Source organism: Colias eurytheme, chromosome 8 (genome assembly GCF_061535395.1).
Source record: "Colias eurytheme isolate Ceu_HAF_F1 chromosome 8, ilColEury1 Martin Lab GWU primary, whole genome shotgun sequence".
Classification (NCBI taxonomy): Eukaryota; Metazoa; Arthropoda; class Insecta; order Lepidoptera; family Pieridae; genus Colias; species Colias eurytheme.
Window position 1 is genome coordinate 11,604,951 of NC_142987.1, and position 14,832 is coordinate 11,619,782.

The window sequence follows — 14,832 nt, forward strand, 5'->3', positions numbered from 1 at the left end:
AAATATTTATTAAAAAAAAATTATGAGGCGTGCACTTTTGGATTTTCAAAATTATTTTTTATTTCAATCCATAAAAATAAAGAATCTAAACCAGCTAGTCTCATTCCACGTCGTATTTTTGTCATGCATTTTTAAAATTAGGAATATAATTCATGAAAACCCAAAAAACAAAACATTAGAATTTCCTAGCATAGGTATAACAATAGTCAAGTGTTATGCATTAAAATCAAATTAAATACGAATTAAAAACAACGCATTAACACAGGTTAATTAACATTGTCAAGGCTTTTCCACATTTTTAATCTACCATGAGACTTTAAATTATTCTAAGATTAATAATTGATAGATACGTGACCTACCCTTCAAGAGACCGCTTTGACGTTTCTAGAAAATAAATTCTAATGTATTCCGTTTTTATTATCAGCAATTAATAGCCGCTTCAAAGGTCGCGGGTCATTTTCTAGTTCGGTAACAATATACGAATAGTGTTACGTAACATTTTATTTTGGAAATTGTACTACCTATTATAAGAAACAAATTAATGCCTTTCATTAGGTAAGTATTTTTTTTATTGATCTTTGATTTTTTCGCAGTTTATCTGTATAAATTATTATATTAACTATTCGATTCTAAAAATAACTAAAAAGTCATATATAAGTTTTTAAACAAATATTTCACAATAATCCATAGCAAATTTACAAGCGTTTAAAATAAGAGAACGTGCTTTAAAACATTAAGAAGAAAAAGACATCAACGCAACAAAAGATACAAGAATAAGCGTCGATTTGATTTTTATGTAACTTTTTGCAACACCAAGGTCAGATATCTGAATTTTAATAAAAAGTAATTGAAATGGGCAATTGTTGTGATATGTTAGACATATAATTAACTAGCTTTCCACCCGCGGCTTCGCCCGCGTTTTCAAAGGAAAACCCGCATAGTTCCCGTTCCCGTGGGATTTACGGGATAGAACCTGTCCTATGTGTTAATCCAAGTTACCCTCTATATGTGTGCAAAATTTCATTGCAATCGGTTCAGTAGTATTTGCGTGAAAGAGTAACAAACACATTCTCACAAACTTTCGCATTTATAATATTAGTGGGATTATTAATAAATCGTTTAAAAATAACTGAATTTGAAATTTGTACAATATGTACATACCGTAGGTAAAGAATACGTAATAATATAAGGTACCAGTATAGGTAAGAAGGTATGATTGTTGATGTGATGTGAGTTTTGTATGAAGAAGGACTCGATGGCTTATCACATGAATCATACTCACAGAACAAAAATTATTTTAAAGTTGATTATTTTATATCATTTCAAATTGTCGAAATTATAGTGATTACTTTCTTCCAGTATCATTATCTATGACCTTATCCTAAGGACGTTGGTATTAAAATATATTCATTAACTTTAAACTGTTAGTTTCTTAAAAACGATGCTATTAGACTACAGGCCCATGTTGGAAAAGTTATGGGTCATTTGAACCACCAGGTGACCTATCTAGAACGATATAAGAGCATAAAATAATAAGTTTCAGCACTATGCCGTCACTTGTAAGCTGTCCAACTGAGTGCAGATGAGAATTCGAAAGTACAGGTAGAGATTTTTTCCCCTTTTCTCCATGATTTTTGTACGGCGGTGCGGAATAATGGGTTAAAAGCAGTATTGAAATATGTAGTATGACACAGATGCCCATAATTTTTTCATCAAATGACCCATAATTTTTTCAACATGGGCCTGTAGTCTATATTTATTATGTATGTATGTATTTGGTTTTTTTCCAGCATATTTTCTGCATTATCTAGAGAAACAGTTTAAACTAAATTCGTGAATTTCATGAATAGAATATGTTCCAGTGTTCTAACTCTAACCACTTGATTGACTATTATAATTACACTTTAAATATAAAATAACGTATAAGTACGTATACCTATATAATTAATATAATAAAGTATGCGTGTTCAAATGCAACATATAATGTCACTATTATTTTGATGTCGCTGCATCATTAGGTTTTTCATATTGTTTACGCATTCCACACACGCGCATCAGGCAAATCTTTGCTAGTACAAATATAATGCACAAATAAATGCTAGTACATTTACATTTATTTTTATTATATGACCGTCGACATTGCACGTATATGATAAAAACTAGCTGTGCCGCGCGGTTTCACCCGCATTGCTCCGCTCCTGTAGGTCTTGGCGTGATGATATATATATCTTATAGACTTCCTCGATAAATGGGCTAACATCAGTTTGTGTTTGTAACTATCTAGTAAGTAGCAGATACCGACCAACACTTGCTATGTCCACTTATGATATTGTGCATAGTTATAGGAATCATAAGTCGATAAAAATATTCGCAAATTGTTTATGATTAACTCCAAAAACTAAGCAAGAAATTTTGCTTTGCATGCATTTGGGTTTTACATTTACCGCTTCAAGTTCCGTTTAAAGTGTAAAAATATAAATTTCTACAAATCGTTTAGAATATGTTCATTGGAAATCAGTCAAAACAACACATCTCGTGTTGATTGCTTAGAAAGTGGATCCGAGCGGCACCTCGATAGTGTCGACGGCATGCTATGTATGTATGTAATCATACCTTGTGTTGGAGATATTTTGTAATACAAACTGACACGTATACAACTGTGAAATAGACTAATTTATTCAAACAACTTAGTGATAAATGATTACATAAATTGCACTTGATTTCTTTGAGATCTGAATGACAATATTCACCGTGTAATGTTATAAAAAATTATTAATTACAATTTATTGTGAATTGATCTACAATTGGCGAAGAAATTGTCGTGAGCAAGTACAAAAACTATATTGTAGTCGAAAATGGAACCTCCTTTTTTGATGTCGATTAAATAGAAGAAACAGGTGCTAACTTTTTAACCTATAAAAAGTGGATAAAAAATTAGGATAGTTAATATTATAATATTCGTTTTGGTTACAGATAGAATTTTATAAATTTTATATTTATAAATTGTGTTTATTAGGTACCTATAGGTGTGCTATAGGGTATGATCAATGGTTCTATGTTGCAGCACTATGCAATGTTCAGTGTTTATATCATAAGAACTATATCGTGACCTAGGTATCCTGTGCGTGCGAAGCTTCCGGCTGCCAGTAATTGTTAGATTACTTAATTGCTACTTATTGTAGGCGTGTTTTATACCGTTTCTAGTACATGATTTATTGAGAGGATTAGAGGCTGAAAAATCGAACGAAGGTTCATATGTTTGGTTTCCTTTTCTGAAATTTAATTGCTTGATTCTGTGTTACATATGAAATTAATTTATATTCTTACTATTATAATATACGTGTTGTAACTTGTATGTAGGGTATCTGTTTGTACTTTTTAGTTTCTTTTTTTTTTTACAGTAGATAGGGAAGTGCTTGACCACAATCTCGCCTGTGGTGAAGCTAAGATTTGATCTAAGATGGTAGATACGCGTTTCCCTAGTAGGTAGGTGCCCGTTCACACTACGCTTGTAGTTTTAGACTTTTAGTTGATTGTTATTGTTACATACTGATAATACCTTGGTTTCCAATCCAGTTTTATTCAAATTTGTAAAGTGCAAGTGTTCAAATCTTGCATCGTCCAAAATTAAACCAATAAAACGTATTCATTTCTTATTTTTTTCGCAAACGAAGCAACGAACTAGGTAGGTACGCATTTTGTTTTTCACAAATGCACAAATACAAGCAGATACTATTTTTATTTATTGCAAACGTGATAATAATTTAGTTACGTCATTTCTTGGTGCATAAAGAAACGTGATGCATCCATGTAATGATCGTACCTAAACATACCAGACATGATTATTAATATGTATAAAGGCAGGTTTACATTGGTTGGTTTTAATAAACTCGCACCTGCATTTCGAAGAATGGATAAATTAGATAGTGAGAAACGACCCTAATCCTACGATGTTTATCGGCATTCCATACATTTATTAAATATCAAATGTACTATGTAATCATTGTCTTATTGTAGATTTGCTATTATAAATAGACAATTTTCAAATTGAATTTAAACAAGCTTTCACAAGACCTACATGACTAGATGTCAGTGATAGTGGTGATAGCCCTTAGTTAGACCACAGCCTCTACTTCATGATTCATCCCCGTTTTGTTTCTTATTTAGGTAAGGTAGGTTTCCAGTGGTTTCCAGTCCTCTTTCTTAGGTAGGTAGGTACTTATTTACAGCATATTTCTCCTGCATAACTAGGTAGGTATTACTTATTCTATCTGATTCGTTCTAATTTCAAACGCGAAAATAAAACTTACAAATCTAGAGTTATTTTCGCACATATATTTTTTTTGTAGAACTGCGTGGCGTAATATTTCTTTAGTAACCAAAACTTAGTTCGTATTCAGCAAATTAACAAGTATCTACGAGTTATGAAAGAGAAAGGTATATTTCCAATATTTCGTCACCTTGCGATATAATGGTAAGATAAATATAATCAAGTGTTTTACATAAACAATGCAATTAATATATCACGTAAATTGATGTAATTTGTGTTTGGTAATTTTCTAAATTATTTCTTTATTATTCAGGTAAGTGTATCTAGTTCGATAAGCACTTTTTTTTACGGCCAGTCTAAGGCAGCATTTGACTTGGCTTTCGGTCCTGTCCTAAGGTCCTGTCAAAATTTCCAAATAGGTAAAATGACCTACCTACCTATTAGGTGATTTTGAATTATCTGCGTATTTTGCCTAATTTTTAAGCCCGTAGGTTTTTGTATTGCACCCGTATGTTTGCAGTTTGAGGTTTTAAGCTAAAGCCTTCAAGGTTCCTCTGATGTCTATTTAGGTATGTTCAAATATGCAGGCCAAGTTTAAATAAAGTAGGTAAGAGTCGAAGTCGAATTTTTAGTACCTTCTTTTTCTATAGGTAAATAAGAATAGGTAGGGTATAAGGTCGGGCCTATTTCATAGTGTAATTTGTTGCAAATTTTTGATAAAGCGTCTCGGATATGTAGACCGTACCTACTTCTTGAGTTTCGGGCTTCTATGGCATTCGCATGACCCGCATACTGCAAGGCAGAATTTATGTTACAAACCTTTGTATGGTATAGATATAGATAGGTAGATATACCTACCTCTATTTCGACTGATAACTCAGTGACCTAAATACCTATATGTAACTTGAATCAGGGGGTTTGTTTATTTTTTAGTATTGTGATATAAAGATGAAGATGAAACCAGCTACCGCTAAAAGTTGAATATTGTATCAATATGCGAAGAAATAATATTATTATTCGTAGGTATACGATGCTGTTGTATTCAGAAACAGCTGTAGGTACTGGATTTGAATGAACTTTCGCCTAGCAAGGCTTTTATGATAAGCGCTAGAAGGGCCAACATAATAAAGTCCCTTACATTCATAGCTAAATTACCTATGTATTTTTTTAATAAAGGTAGTTTGTACTTTGTCGTGCCGTGTAATGAAATCTTTCATTATGTCGTAAAGTTTTCATACATGCTCAATACATAGGTACCTACAGCTACTTTTTTATATTTAAACTATTCTGCTTACAAAGTTACACGTTATCTAAAATAATACACGGTTAAACAGTTAGCCGAAACTAGAATTGTTAATTTACTGTCGCTATTGTTACCAAACTTAACGGTTATATTTATTGCGAAGAAATTCATATAATTGTAATATTTCTTCGCGAGCCTAGGACCCGTTCCAGGGAACACGTCACCACGAGTTTTGTACTTACAGGTAAATAGATTTGCGCCTGCGCTCCGTCAACTATATCATAACACAGCACTGCACTATCGTCACTGTATTACACTATCAACACTTTGATATCTAAATTTCACACATATTTTCGTAATAAGGTTTTACTGCGTACAGCGCAGCCGCGGCAAAATGAAACCTCCGACTACTCTATTCGGAGGTTGCGCGAACGCGCGCTCTGCATTCCACTGCCACACGTAAACTATACGTCTCTCGCTCGAACCTACAGATCCATCTCTTGCTGAAAAGAGACGGGCGCGAATAAACCTGTATGGGTAGGCCCGTTATGCACACAGGTAAACTATGTGACGGTCATTGAAAACTAAAAAGTTATTCGCCAATCGATTGGACGGAAATTATTAAATTATTGAATTCATGCTTGGGTTATTGCTTTTATGTAAGATTGTAATGTTGGATAATTCAATTCAAACATTTTAGCCTCGGGTCGAGTATTGAGGTCATAAGGTCAAAGCACACCTCGATTTATATAAGCGTTTTGAAGTAAAAGTTAATTAAGATTTACGACAACTTCCTATGCTTTTTCATTTGCCGACGATCCCGAATAATCGTCTATTAAGGCAGTGTATTCACCTCGAAGAATCTTATCGTTTGACCTTTTGTGACCCCGAAACTTGGTAAAGAAAAATATAGGTGCTAGCACGGTGTTAGTGCTGCCGCTGCGTGTTTTCTACATGATGATTGATGAAGTTATATGCAGAAAAGCAACAGAAAAGTATAACGTTACAAAGGTAGGTTACTTGTAGCACAGAGGTAGTAGGTAGTTGTAGTTCATGATAAGCTCCTAGGCTACATTATTTTATAGACTACCTTAGTCGTTGAGTTTGAAATTGACCACTCAAAATTGGTGGGTAGGTATGTTGGAAATATCAAAATCGCATTTTTTTTAGATGCTTCCCAGTTCCTATGCATTATTTGAAGATCTAGTATAATATTAGGTATGTAGGTAGAATCTACTACCTCTAGTAGGTAGTAGATAGGGAAGTAAATATAAAAGGGTGGTCGATTGACATACATTTTAATTTTTAGTAGGTACCTACATAATATATGTAAACAAGTCATTGTTAATTGATTAATTCCCTTTGATCCCGAGGGTGGAGTCGCGGTTAACAAATGCTTTATAGTTTATATATATAATAATAATTATGTCTTCCTACATGATACTTCCCGTGTTGAACGAGGTTTTCAGGCACTATATTATTATAATAAAGAATTGCTCGCTTCATGAAATATTCGCTAATTTCATGAAGTGTTCGCATTTCATGAAATCGACGATGAAGTATCAATACCTCCTAACTAACATTTTAGCGATTTTCGTTTTATAGCATTTTCGTACTTAAAATAGAGTAATACATAGGCCCATAAAGGTCATTTCTCTGTAAACAGTCAATTTGAGCAAATATTAAAGTGTAACAATACCTTATAACAAAAGTTGCGTCATTTTTGCTGGCAATATATTCTAACTACACCCTGAAGCGTCCGCTCTATGTTTTTAAGCACGCTTTCCTTGGGCTCATTTACAGTTTATTCCTGGGTTAAGAGTTTGGCATGCTTTCAAACCAAGAAGAAAGTATTCTAACACGTGCTTCTCCATCAAACTCAACAAACCATCGAAAAATTGCCATTCTTGATGAGTTTCTTGGTGCTTTTCCAAAACTACCATCGCATTATGCGCGTAAAGATACCAACAAATTGTTCGTAGAGTCAATTAAATTACTAAGCATTTTGTTGTAGGTTTGACGAAACAGCTGCTGACCTGACGTCTAGCACTTTTGTTTCGTTTGTAATTAATTACCTGGAAAAGCATTGTGTTAGCACTGTTAGCCAACAGCTGCCTATTATTATATTTTCTGACGGATGCACTTACCAAAATCGCAACGCAGTTATGTCGAACGCACTATTATATTTTAGTAAAAAGTATAATATTACTATAACTCAAAAGTTTTTAGAACCCAGTCACACGCAAATGGAATGCGATTCAGTTCATAGCACCATTGAACGCCAACTTATAATAATATACGGGCATTTCTCCGCAACTCGAGGTCAAGCGCCTATTTTGCGTGAGAGAGGGAGGTGGGGGAAACCAGCTAAAACTGAAACCACCCGAGCACATGAAGCCAAGCAGCTTGTGAGGGCTGCCGAAGGCTTCAGGGAGACCCCAGGTGTCTTGCCCTGTACTCCGCAACCCCCGTACATTCCATGATGACGTGGGCTGCTGTTTCCTCGGACGCCATGCATGCTCTGCATAGCGGACTGTCTGTGATCCCTAAAGAGATGTTTGTTGAAGGAGCCGTACCCTGTGAGGGTCCCTGTTATTACACGTAGTTGCACTCTGCGTAGGTTGAGAATCGGACGTGCAAGTCTAGAGTCAATGTTTGGTAGGGCTTCTCTGGCATGCTTGCAGTCAGATCTGCTTGAACATTCTGCTTTTTGTGCAGTGCTAGTGAGCTGGGTAATCATCAGCCGGATCCAGCTTGCAGGTAGCGGTATAATTGGAAAAGGTCCCATGACCGGTGTTTCAGATGCCCTTCTGGCTAATATGTCAGCAGCATCGTTTCCTCATGAGTTACTGTGTCCTTTTATTCATTGTAGTACTAGGGACTTTCCCAGATCACATACCTACCCTAGTTAGGGCTAGGTGACACTAGAATTAACCCTGAAGTGATTTCATGGCTTTTGATTGCCATGAGTGCTGCTTTGCTATCCTATACTTTGCATATGATAGGATCCGAATCGAAAAGTTTTTACATTCCTTTTGATTATGGCTAAAGCTGCAAGTAGAAGTCCTAGGCATTCAGCCTGAAATACTGTATTACGGGGTCCCAAGGGGTGCGAGATGTTAATGTTTAGGTCCTCAGAGAAGACCCCAGCACCCGTGCCATTTTCAGTCTTGGACCCGTCCGTGAAGATGAGTAAATCTTCGACGCTGTTGTGCTCTGACGTGTGTTCACGTAGTATCTTATATTTCTTGACTTGAACGTACGTTCCAAGTGATTATGCCACTATAACCAAAGCAGCAAGAAAATCTCGTCCATATGAAGTTGAACAAATTGAAATAATGTTTTATATTAAAACCACTATCTTCGAGCATAATCACGTGTAGTGACAGGATTTTAAATAAACATTTTACTATAGTATTGATACAAAAAACTAATATTAAAATAAAAAAATGTTGTAATCTTTAGAACAATTTCTTCTAAGTATATTGGCAATAAATTGTATCTAAAAAATACGGCTTCCTGTTTAAATACAATTACAAGCAATATCTAATATCTGCATGTTTTTTTTAAAAAGCTGTGAAGTTACATTTCATAAATGATTCCATGATATCTAATATCCTTTGATAATTAACGTAAGCTAAAATAATAATTAAAAACGGTAACGAAAAAGAAATAAAACGTTTTTTTTATCTACTGAAAAATGTAGTTTTTGTAGTTAGCATATATTGACACTTCATCGTCGAAATGTTTCTATCGGCCAAAGCTTCGGATCCTATTCCATTCAAACAAACACTCACATCTTTTCCTCTTTTATCTATATAATATTAATAATAGTAATAGTTTAGATTTGGTTATAACAATTAATTTGTAGCTACTTATTGAATAAACTAATATATGCACACGGGCATAATATAATCAGTGCATTATATGCACACGTGCATAATATGTATAGTCAGTGCTTCACAGTTCCTGACACTTTGTGCTTTTACAAAGAACTCAATTCTTGAAGTTTTAAAAGTAGAAAGTGGCTAGTATCAATTATTGGCCATTTAAAAATTTAACATTTCTTTATTTAGAGCTCTTTAATACTATGTTTATTTAATATATATAAACCTTAGCTACTATTATACAATGACAAATCCAATAAAGAGTGCCGCGGTCGCCAAGCCTTATCACTTAGTAGTGATGTTTTCCACGCAACTGGGGCAGAATGCGCATATTTTGTGGATTTAAATGATTAATCTAAACTTCATTCTTCAAGTTTTAGAAGTAAGTAAGTGCTGCGTTACCAAAATTAGAGGAAAGATTATGAATGTTGCTACGTAACTGATAATAGCTGTGATATAGCACAGTTATAGCCACAGTTTAATGCTATAAGAGCCACAGGATTTTAAAGCCGTCTCGTTGTGATTTTGTTTTATCTGTTCTTAAACATAATCTGTTTGTAGTGACACTGACAGTTCCAACCAATTGATTGACGCTTGACAGTTGACAGTTGACGAGGGAAGCTGCAATTGTCACTTGTCAATAAAAATCGTTGTTTTGCCTTTTGGTAAACGTGCGTTGTGCTTATTTCTATAAAAAATATTAATTTATTACATATTTTTATATATTCCACCCAATAGTTATAGAATCGGGTGCATTTAAAACGGTTCTTTACATTACAACAATACTTTTCTACGACTTTCAATACCTCGTAAGTTACTTAAACATTTTACTCAAATGTTGTGCATTTATCATTTATATACTTATTGATGTAAATATGTAATCGTTTGCAGGACTTGTAGAACATGCCTAAAGTACGCCGTAGTCGTAAACCTCCTCCAGAAGGTTGGGAGTTGATTGAACCCACCCTCGAAGAGTTAGAACAAAAAATGCGAGAAGGTATGTGTAATTTTTTATTTTATTACTCCTTACCATACTAATTGACGTTCCTGCGTTGTGATCAAGTTTGTTCAGGTGGCTTATAAGTTTATGACAGCCAAAGATCTGCTGAAGCTAGTGTGAAGTGTTATAATGTATATTCATATGAATAATTTAATAAGGAGTTTGTGTAAAATTTACACAAATTGTTTGAATTTTTACATTTCTTAGTGTTGAAATTGTATACTTCCATTTATGTATTACTCTTATATAAACTATTATTACAAGAGATTTACATTAAATAAAAATACTTTTGATATTGTGCTGGGATGGGCTGTAGATATCAAAATGATATTATTGAGCTTACAAAATATGTTTTTTAATAAACGTTCTTTATACAATTTAAATGCTTAAGTCTCACTGTGATTTCACTTTCCGTCTTCTGTTGCATAGTAGAACCTAAACGTATGATGATGCACAAGTTTTGGTTGCTATGTTATAATGTGAAAGTGTGTTTGTTTGTCTTTCTCAATACAGAGCAATTTCATTATATCATTTTTCTGTATCTAGGTCTATACCTATAAAACTAGCCTCTTAACTATTTAAGAGGCTAGTGTTATAGGCTACTTTGACCTGCATTTACTTATCTCATTTCTATGAAAATTTCCTTGACTTGAGTTTATTAACCGACTTCAAAAAAAAGGAGGAGGTTATATGTACATAAACAAGAAAATCAATTACAATTTGTGCATTTCACCCAATAGCTTATTCTTTTATCAATTTCAGCTGAAACAGAGCCACACGAAGGCAAGAGAAAACAAGAGTCACTGTGGCCGATATTCAAAATCCACCACCAGAAATCGCGATATATCTACGACCTGTTCTATCGACGCAAAGCAATCAGCCGAGAACTATACCAGTACTGTTTGAACGAGAAAATAGCGGACGGGAATCTTATAGCCAAATGGAAGAAGACGGGGTATGAAAATCTATGTTGTCTGCGATGTATACAGACGAGAGACACAAATTTCGCCACAAATTGTATATGTAGGGTGCCTAAAAGTAAGTTGGAAGAAGGGAGGATAGTTGAATGCGTGCATTGTGGCTGCAGAGGCTGTTCAGGGTAGATTTAATGTAGTTCGTAATTACTGTCTGATATAAATTAAATAATTACTTGATTAATTGGTATTGTGATTGGTTTTTATTGGATTATTGTTCATTGAAAAGTAATAATTGGCAAGGGATATAAATTTTTTAACATTCTCAGTCCATAAAGTTTTGAAAAACTATACTTTATTTTGGTAATATGATTAGAAATGGCTGAGACTACAATATATCACACTATTTGTTAAAATGTGTACTGCAATGTAATTTAGAGATTTTATGTTTATATTATACTAACGTCCGCCCACGACTTTGTACGTGCATCCCCATTTTTCTCCATTCCCGCAAGAATTTCGAGAAATCCTTTCTTATCCGATGCCTACGTCCTAACATCTACCTGCATGCCAAATTTCAGCCCGATACGTCTAGTGGTTTGGGCTGTGCGTTGATAGATCACTATATCAGTCACCCTTGAGTTTTATATATGTATATAGATTTATAACCTTCCTCGATAAATGGGCTATCTAACACCGAAAGAATTTTTCAAATCGGACCAGTAGTTCTTGAGATTAGCGCGTTCAAACAAACTCTTCAGCTTTATAATATTAGTACAGATTTAAATTAATATAATAGATATGTCACTGAACTTTTGTTAGGATAATAAAAATATCAATTGTAGAAATAAAATACCACATTTGCTTAAGAATTTTAATGAAAATTTAACAAAAGGTAATCTTACATTTTAACAAAAAAAAGGATGTTTTTGGATGAAACAAACAATCACTGAAAAATAAGTCTTTTTTCTTAACATATTATGCCTTAATTAGTCTTTAAATCACAACCATTAATACTTAACATTTAGTTATGCTAATTCTTATACAACAGGAACTTTTAACTAATTTAGACATTTTGAGATCAAGAAAATAATATCAAAAACAGAAATAACAATTCTTATAAAACTCAGATGATCAATATTAAGTTATTATTGAAACTACAATCAAATGACTAAAATAACAACCATTCTGAGTTTAATTTAAAAATAAAATATGAAAAACTTAACAATATTATGTACACAATCAAATAAGCTTATTGCTTCCCATACTAAACCATTAGAGGCTTACTTTCTATCTCTTTAGAAAGTTCTATGATCAAGTCCTTATAAATAATGGGATTCATATTCTTGCCCAGCAAATACAATATGAACCAGTCGCCGAAACTGAAGCGCTTCACTATTTTCGAAACTACCCTCCGTTTCACATATCTAACTTGACCCATGATTAAATATGTACGTAAGGGCGGTAGGGAGAGCACTAAAATCCTAAAAAGCACTGCAATTGTCGACAATAACGCTAGGAAAATCAGCCAAAACCATAGAATGACAAAGATCTTCTCGTTAACAATGTTTAACGGTAGGACACATAATCTATCTTTAATCTCAATAGTTCCCGATGGGCCGTACATCCGATAGAAACATTTAGTTAGTTTGGGAAAGAACTCATCCATGGGATTGACAGATGAAAAGTCGTTAAAGTTGTTAGGCACTTGATGCACATGGCTGAACGCAGCTACAGCTGTGCCATAGTTCCGGAAGGCTCCACCAAGAAATAAATCCAGCAGGAATATCTGACCCACCTGCAAACAAAGAAAATTTATAAAGACTGTGTATTGTGTAAACTAGAATTCATGATTTGGAAATCTTTTTAGAAAACATTTTGTTGTAGTATCAAATGCAATAATCTAATGTTTATTTATAAGGGAAGAAATCAAAAACAAATTTTAATTAGTTAATTGTAACACTACTTTATAATAAATTGAAAATAATTAAAAATGAGTATGAAAATAATTAAAAGTAGTATGTACATATTAAAAAAATTCAATCTTACCACATTAGCCAAGTTCAGAATCTCACAGAAGGTATACCGCAGTGCATACATATTATGTGTGTATACATTTGTGTAACTGAGGTATGATATCAGCTCCCCTCGCCGATACTCTGACCAATCCTTGGTCACCATTGGGCTGGCTGTAAAGAAATATTATATTTATGTTTTTTTCATGATAATAATCAATAAAAAAATTAATCGGTATGATCACAAATAAAATTTAAATAAAAACTAAAGTATAATTGAATCTATACATAGAAAAGTTTTACTCCATTTTAAGAAAAAAATGATCACAAACCTAAACCATTACTTATTAATCCGTCAGTCCTCGGATCACAGACACAATAGAAAATCTATTGTGTCTCGGCCCGATCGGGCCGCTCGGTGGTCAATGGGTTAACAAACATACATCAAACCTAGATTAAATATTTATATCTCAAAATGTAAACATACCCAAATCAGATGCCAGCACCTTCAACCGACCGCCTTCCCAGATCTTCCACAGGTAGCGAGGGGTGTAGAACATCATGGCCTGGCCGAGCAGAACGAAGCAGACCCACTGGTAGTATGTGTGCTTCAGTTGTTCATTGGGCACCCCTCTGTCGGGACCAATGCCTAAGTAGGCCATGTGCCTCCCTTCCTCACCTAAGAATTTGATAAATTTTTAGTTAACTAATTTAACAATATCTTAATTCATTGAAACTTGATGCTTAGGACATTATTATTAAAAGCGATTTCATAATTCATAGCTTTATTCATGATATTTTGATTTTTCTAAGCAATTAGACCTTAGAAATGATAGTCATTCAGGAAAACATTTGGTTACAAGTATGTTGGATATCTAGTTTGTTTTGAATAAATTCTTATAAGAACTTACCCAGAAATCTACTCCGTAATGTATAAGTTCCGTAAATCCAGCAGTAGCTGTTAATTGCCTCCTTGTTATCCGCCTTATCTTGAGTCATACAATGGATAGGTTCGCCGAAAAACTGTTTCGAAGTCACCAACAATGTGAAAACTAGTAACATGATCACTGTTGCTTTATAATGCATGCGGAAAACATTGTTGTCTGTACACACATTGCCGAATTTTAAAAACGAACGAATGGGCATAAATAGATCTATCATTTTGAGATTTTTAATTTACGGAATGCCGGAGTCGGGAGTTGTACAATGATATGGAAGTTGTAAATGACTGTTTTCTTAATACCCGCAGTGAACTTTTATTTTTAGAATCTGTATGTGATAAACAGAATGGTTATTCTCCTATTCAAGTTTTAGAGGTGAACACTTATCAAAATTAATAAATCTTAGTTAAAAGGAATGAGAAAAGCCAAAATCCAAATTGCTAATGGCGTTATTTTGATAATTTTTGACAATTGATGAATTGACATGAAGTATGAACAGTGTTCATTGAACACGCGGGAAAGCGGAAACGGATATACGGGTTTGTATTTTCTTTGCACCCAT

General features: G+C 33.9%; 3 protein-coding genes across 3 annotated transcripts in view; 1 reads left to right on the forward strand and 2 right to left on the reverse strand.

The window, feature by feature from the left end:
- The window catches only part of Myo10A (unconventional myosin 10A), a 105,527-nt gene extending 99,580 nt beyond the window's left edge, over nt 1-5,947 (reverse strand). Inside the window, exon 1 of the mRNA XM_090104977.1 lies at nt 5,756-5,947. The gene's annotated coding sequence lies outside the window, so the exon portion shown is untranslated. The remainder of the gene's footprint in view (nt 1-5,755) is intronic.
- A 4,082-nt stretch (nt 5,948-10,029) lies between these two features.
- On the forward strand, nt 10,030-11,564 carry l(1)10Bb (BUD31-like protein). The gene is made up of 3 exons (XM_090104585.1): nt 10,030-10,209; nt 10,292-10,397; nt 11,163-11,564. Exons 2-3 carry the CDS (start codon nt 10,304-10,306, stop codon nt 11,501-11,503), a joined length of 435 nt encoding a protein of 144 aa, XP_089960711.1. The 5' UTR covers nt 10,030-10,209; nt 10,292-10,303; the 3' UTR covers nt 11,504-11,564.
- A 948-nt stretch (nt 11,565-12,512) lies between these two features.
- LOC149906806 (innexin inx2-like) lies at nt 12,513-14,653 on the reverse strand. The gene is made up of 4 exons (XM_090104417.1): nt 14,241-14,653; nt 13,817-14,008; nt 13,364-13,503; nt 12,513-13,112 (listed from the first exon to the last, which is right to left on the reverse strand). The coding sequence occupies exons 1-4, from the start codon at nt 14,488-14,490 to the stop codon at nt 12,582-12,584; spliced, it is 1,113 nt and encodes a 370-aa protein (XP_089960543.1). The 5' UTR covers nt 14,491-14,653; the 3' UTR covers nt 12,513-12,581.
- Nucleotides 14,654-14,832: the final 179 nt, after the last annotated feature.

Bases quoted from the DNA above. Each gene is read 5' to 3' on its own strand.
- LOC149906806 (XM_090104417.1), bottom strand. From the start codon at position 14,490: ATGATAGATCTATTTATGCCCATTCGTTCGTTTTTAAAATTCGGCAAT. The intron at 14,009-14,240 runs GTAAGTTCTTAT...TCAAATTCTTAG, and splicing joins ATTACGGAGTAGATTTCTGG to GTGAGGAAGGGAGGCACATG. The intron at 13,504-13,816 runs GTATGTTTACAT...ATTTCTTTACAG, and splicing joins GGTGCTGGCATCTGATTTGG to CCAGCCCAATGGTGACCAAG.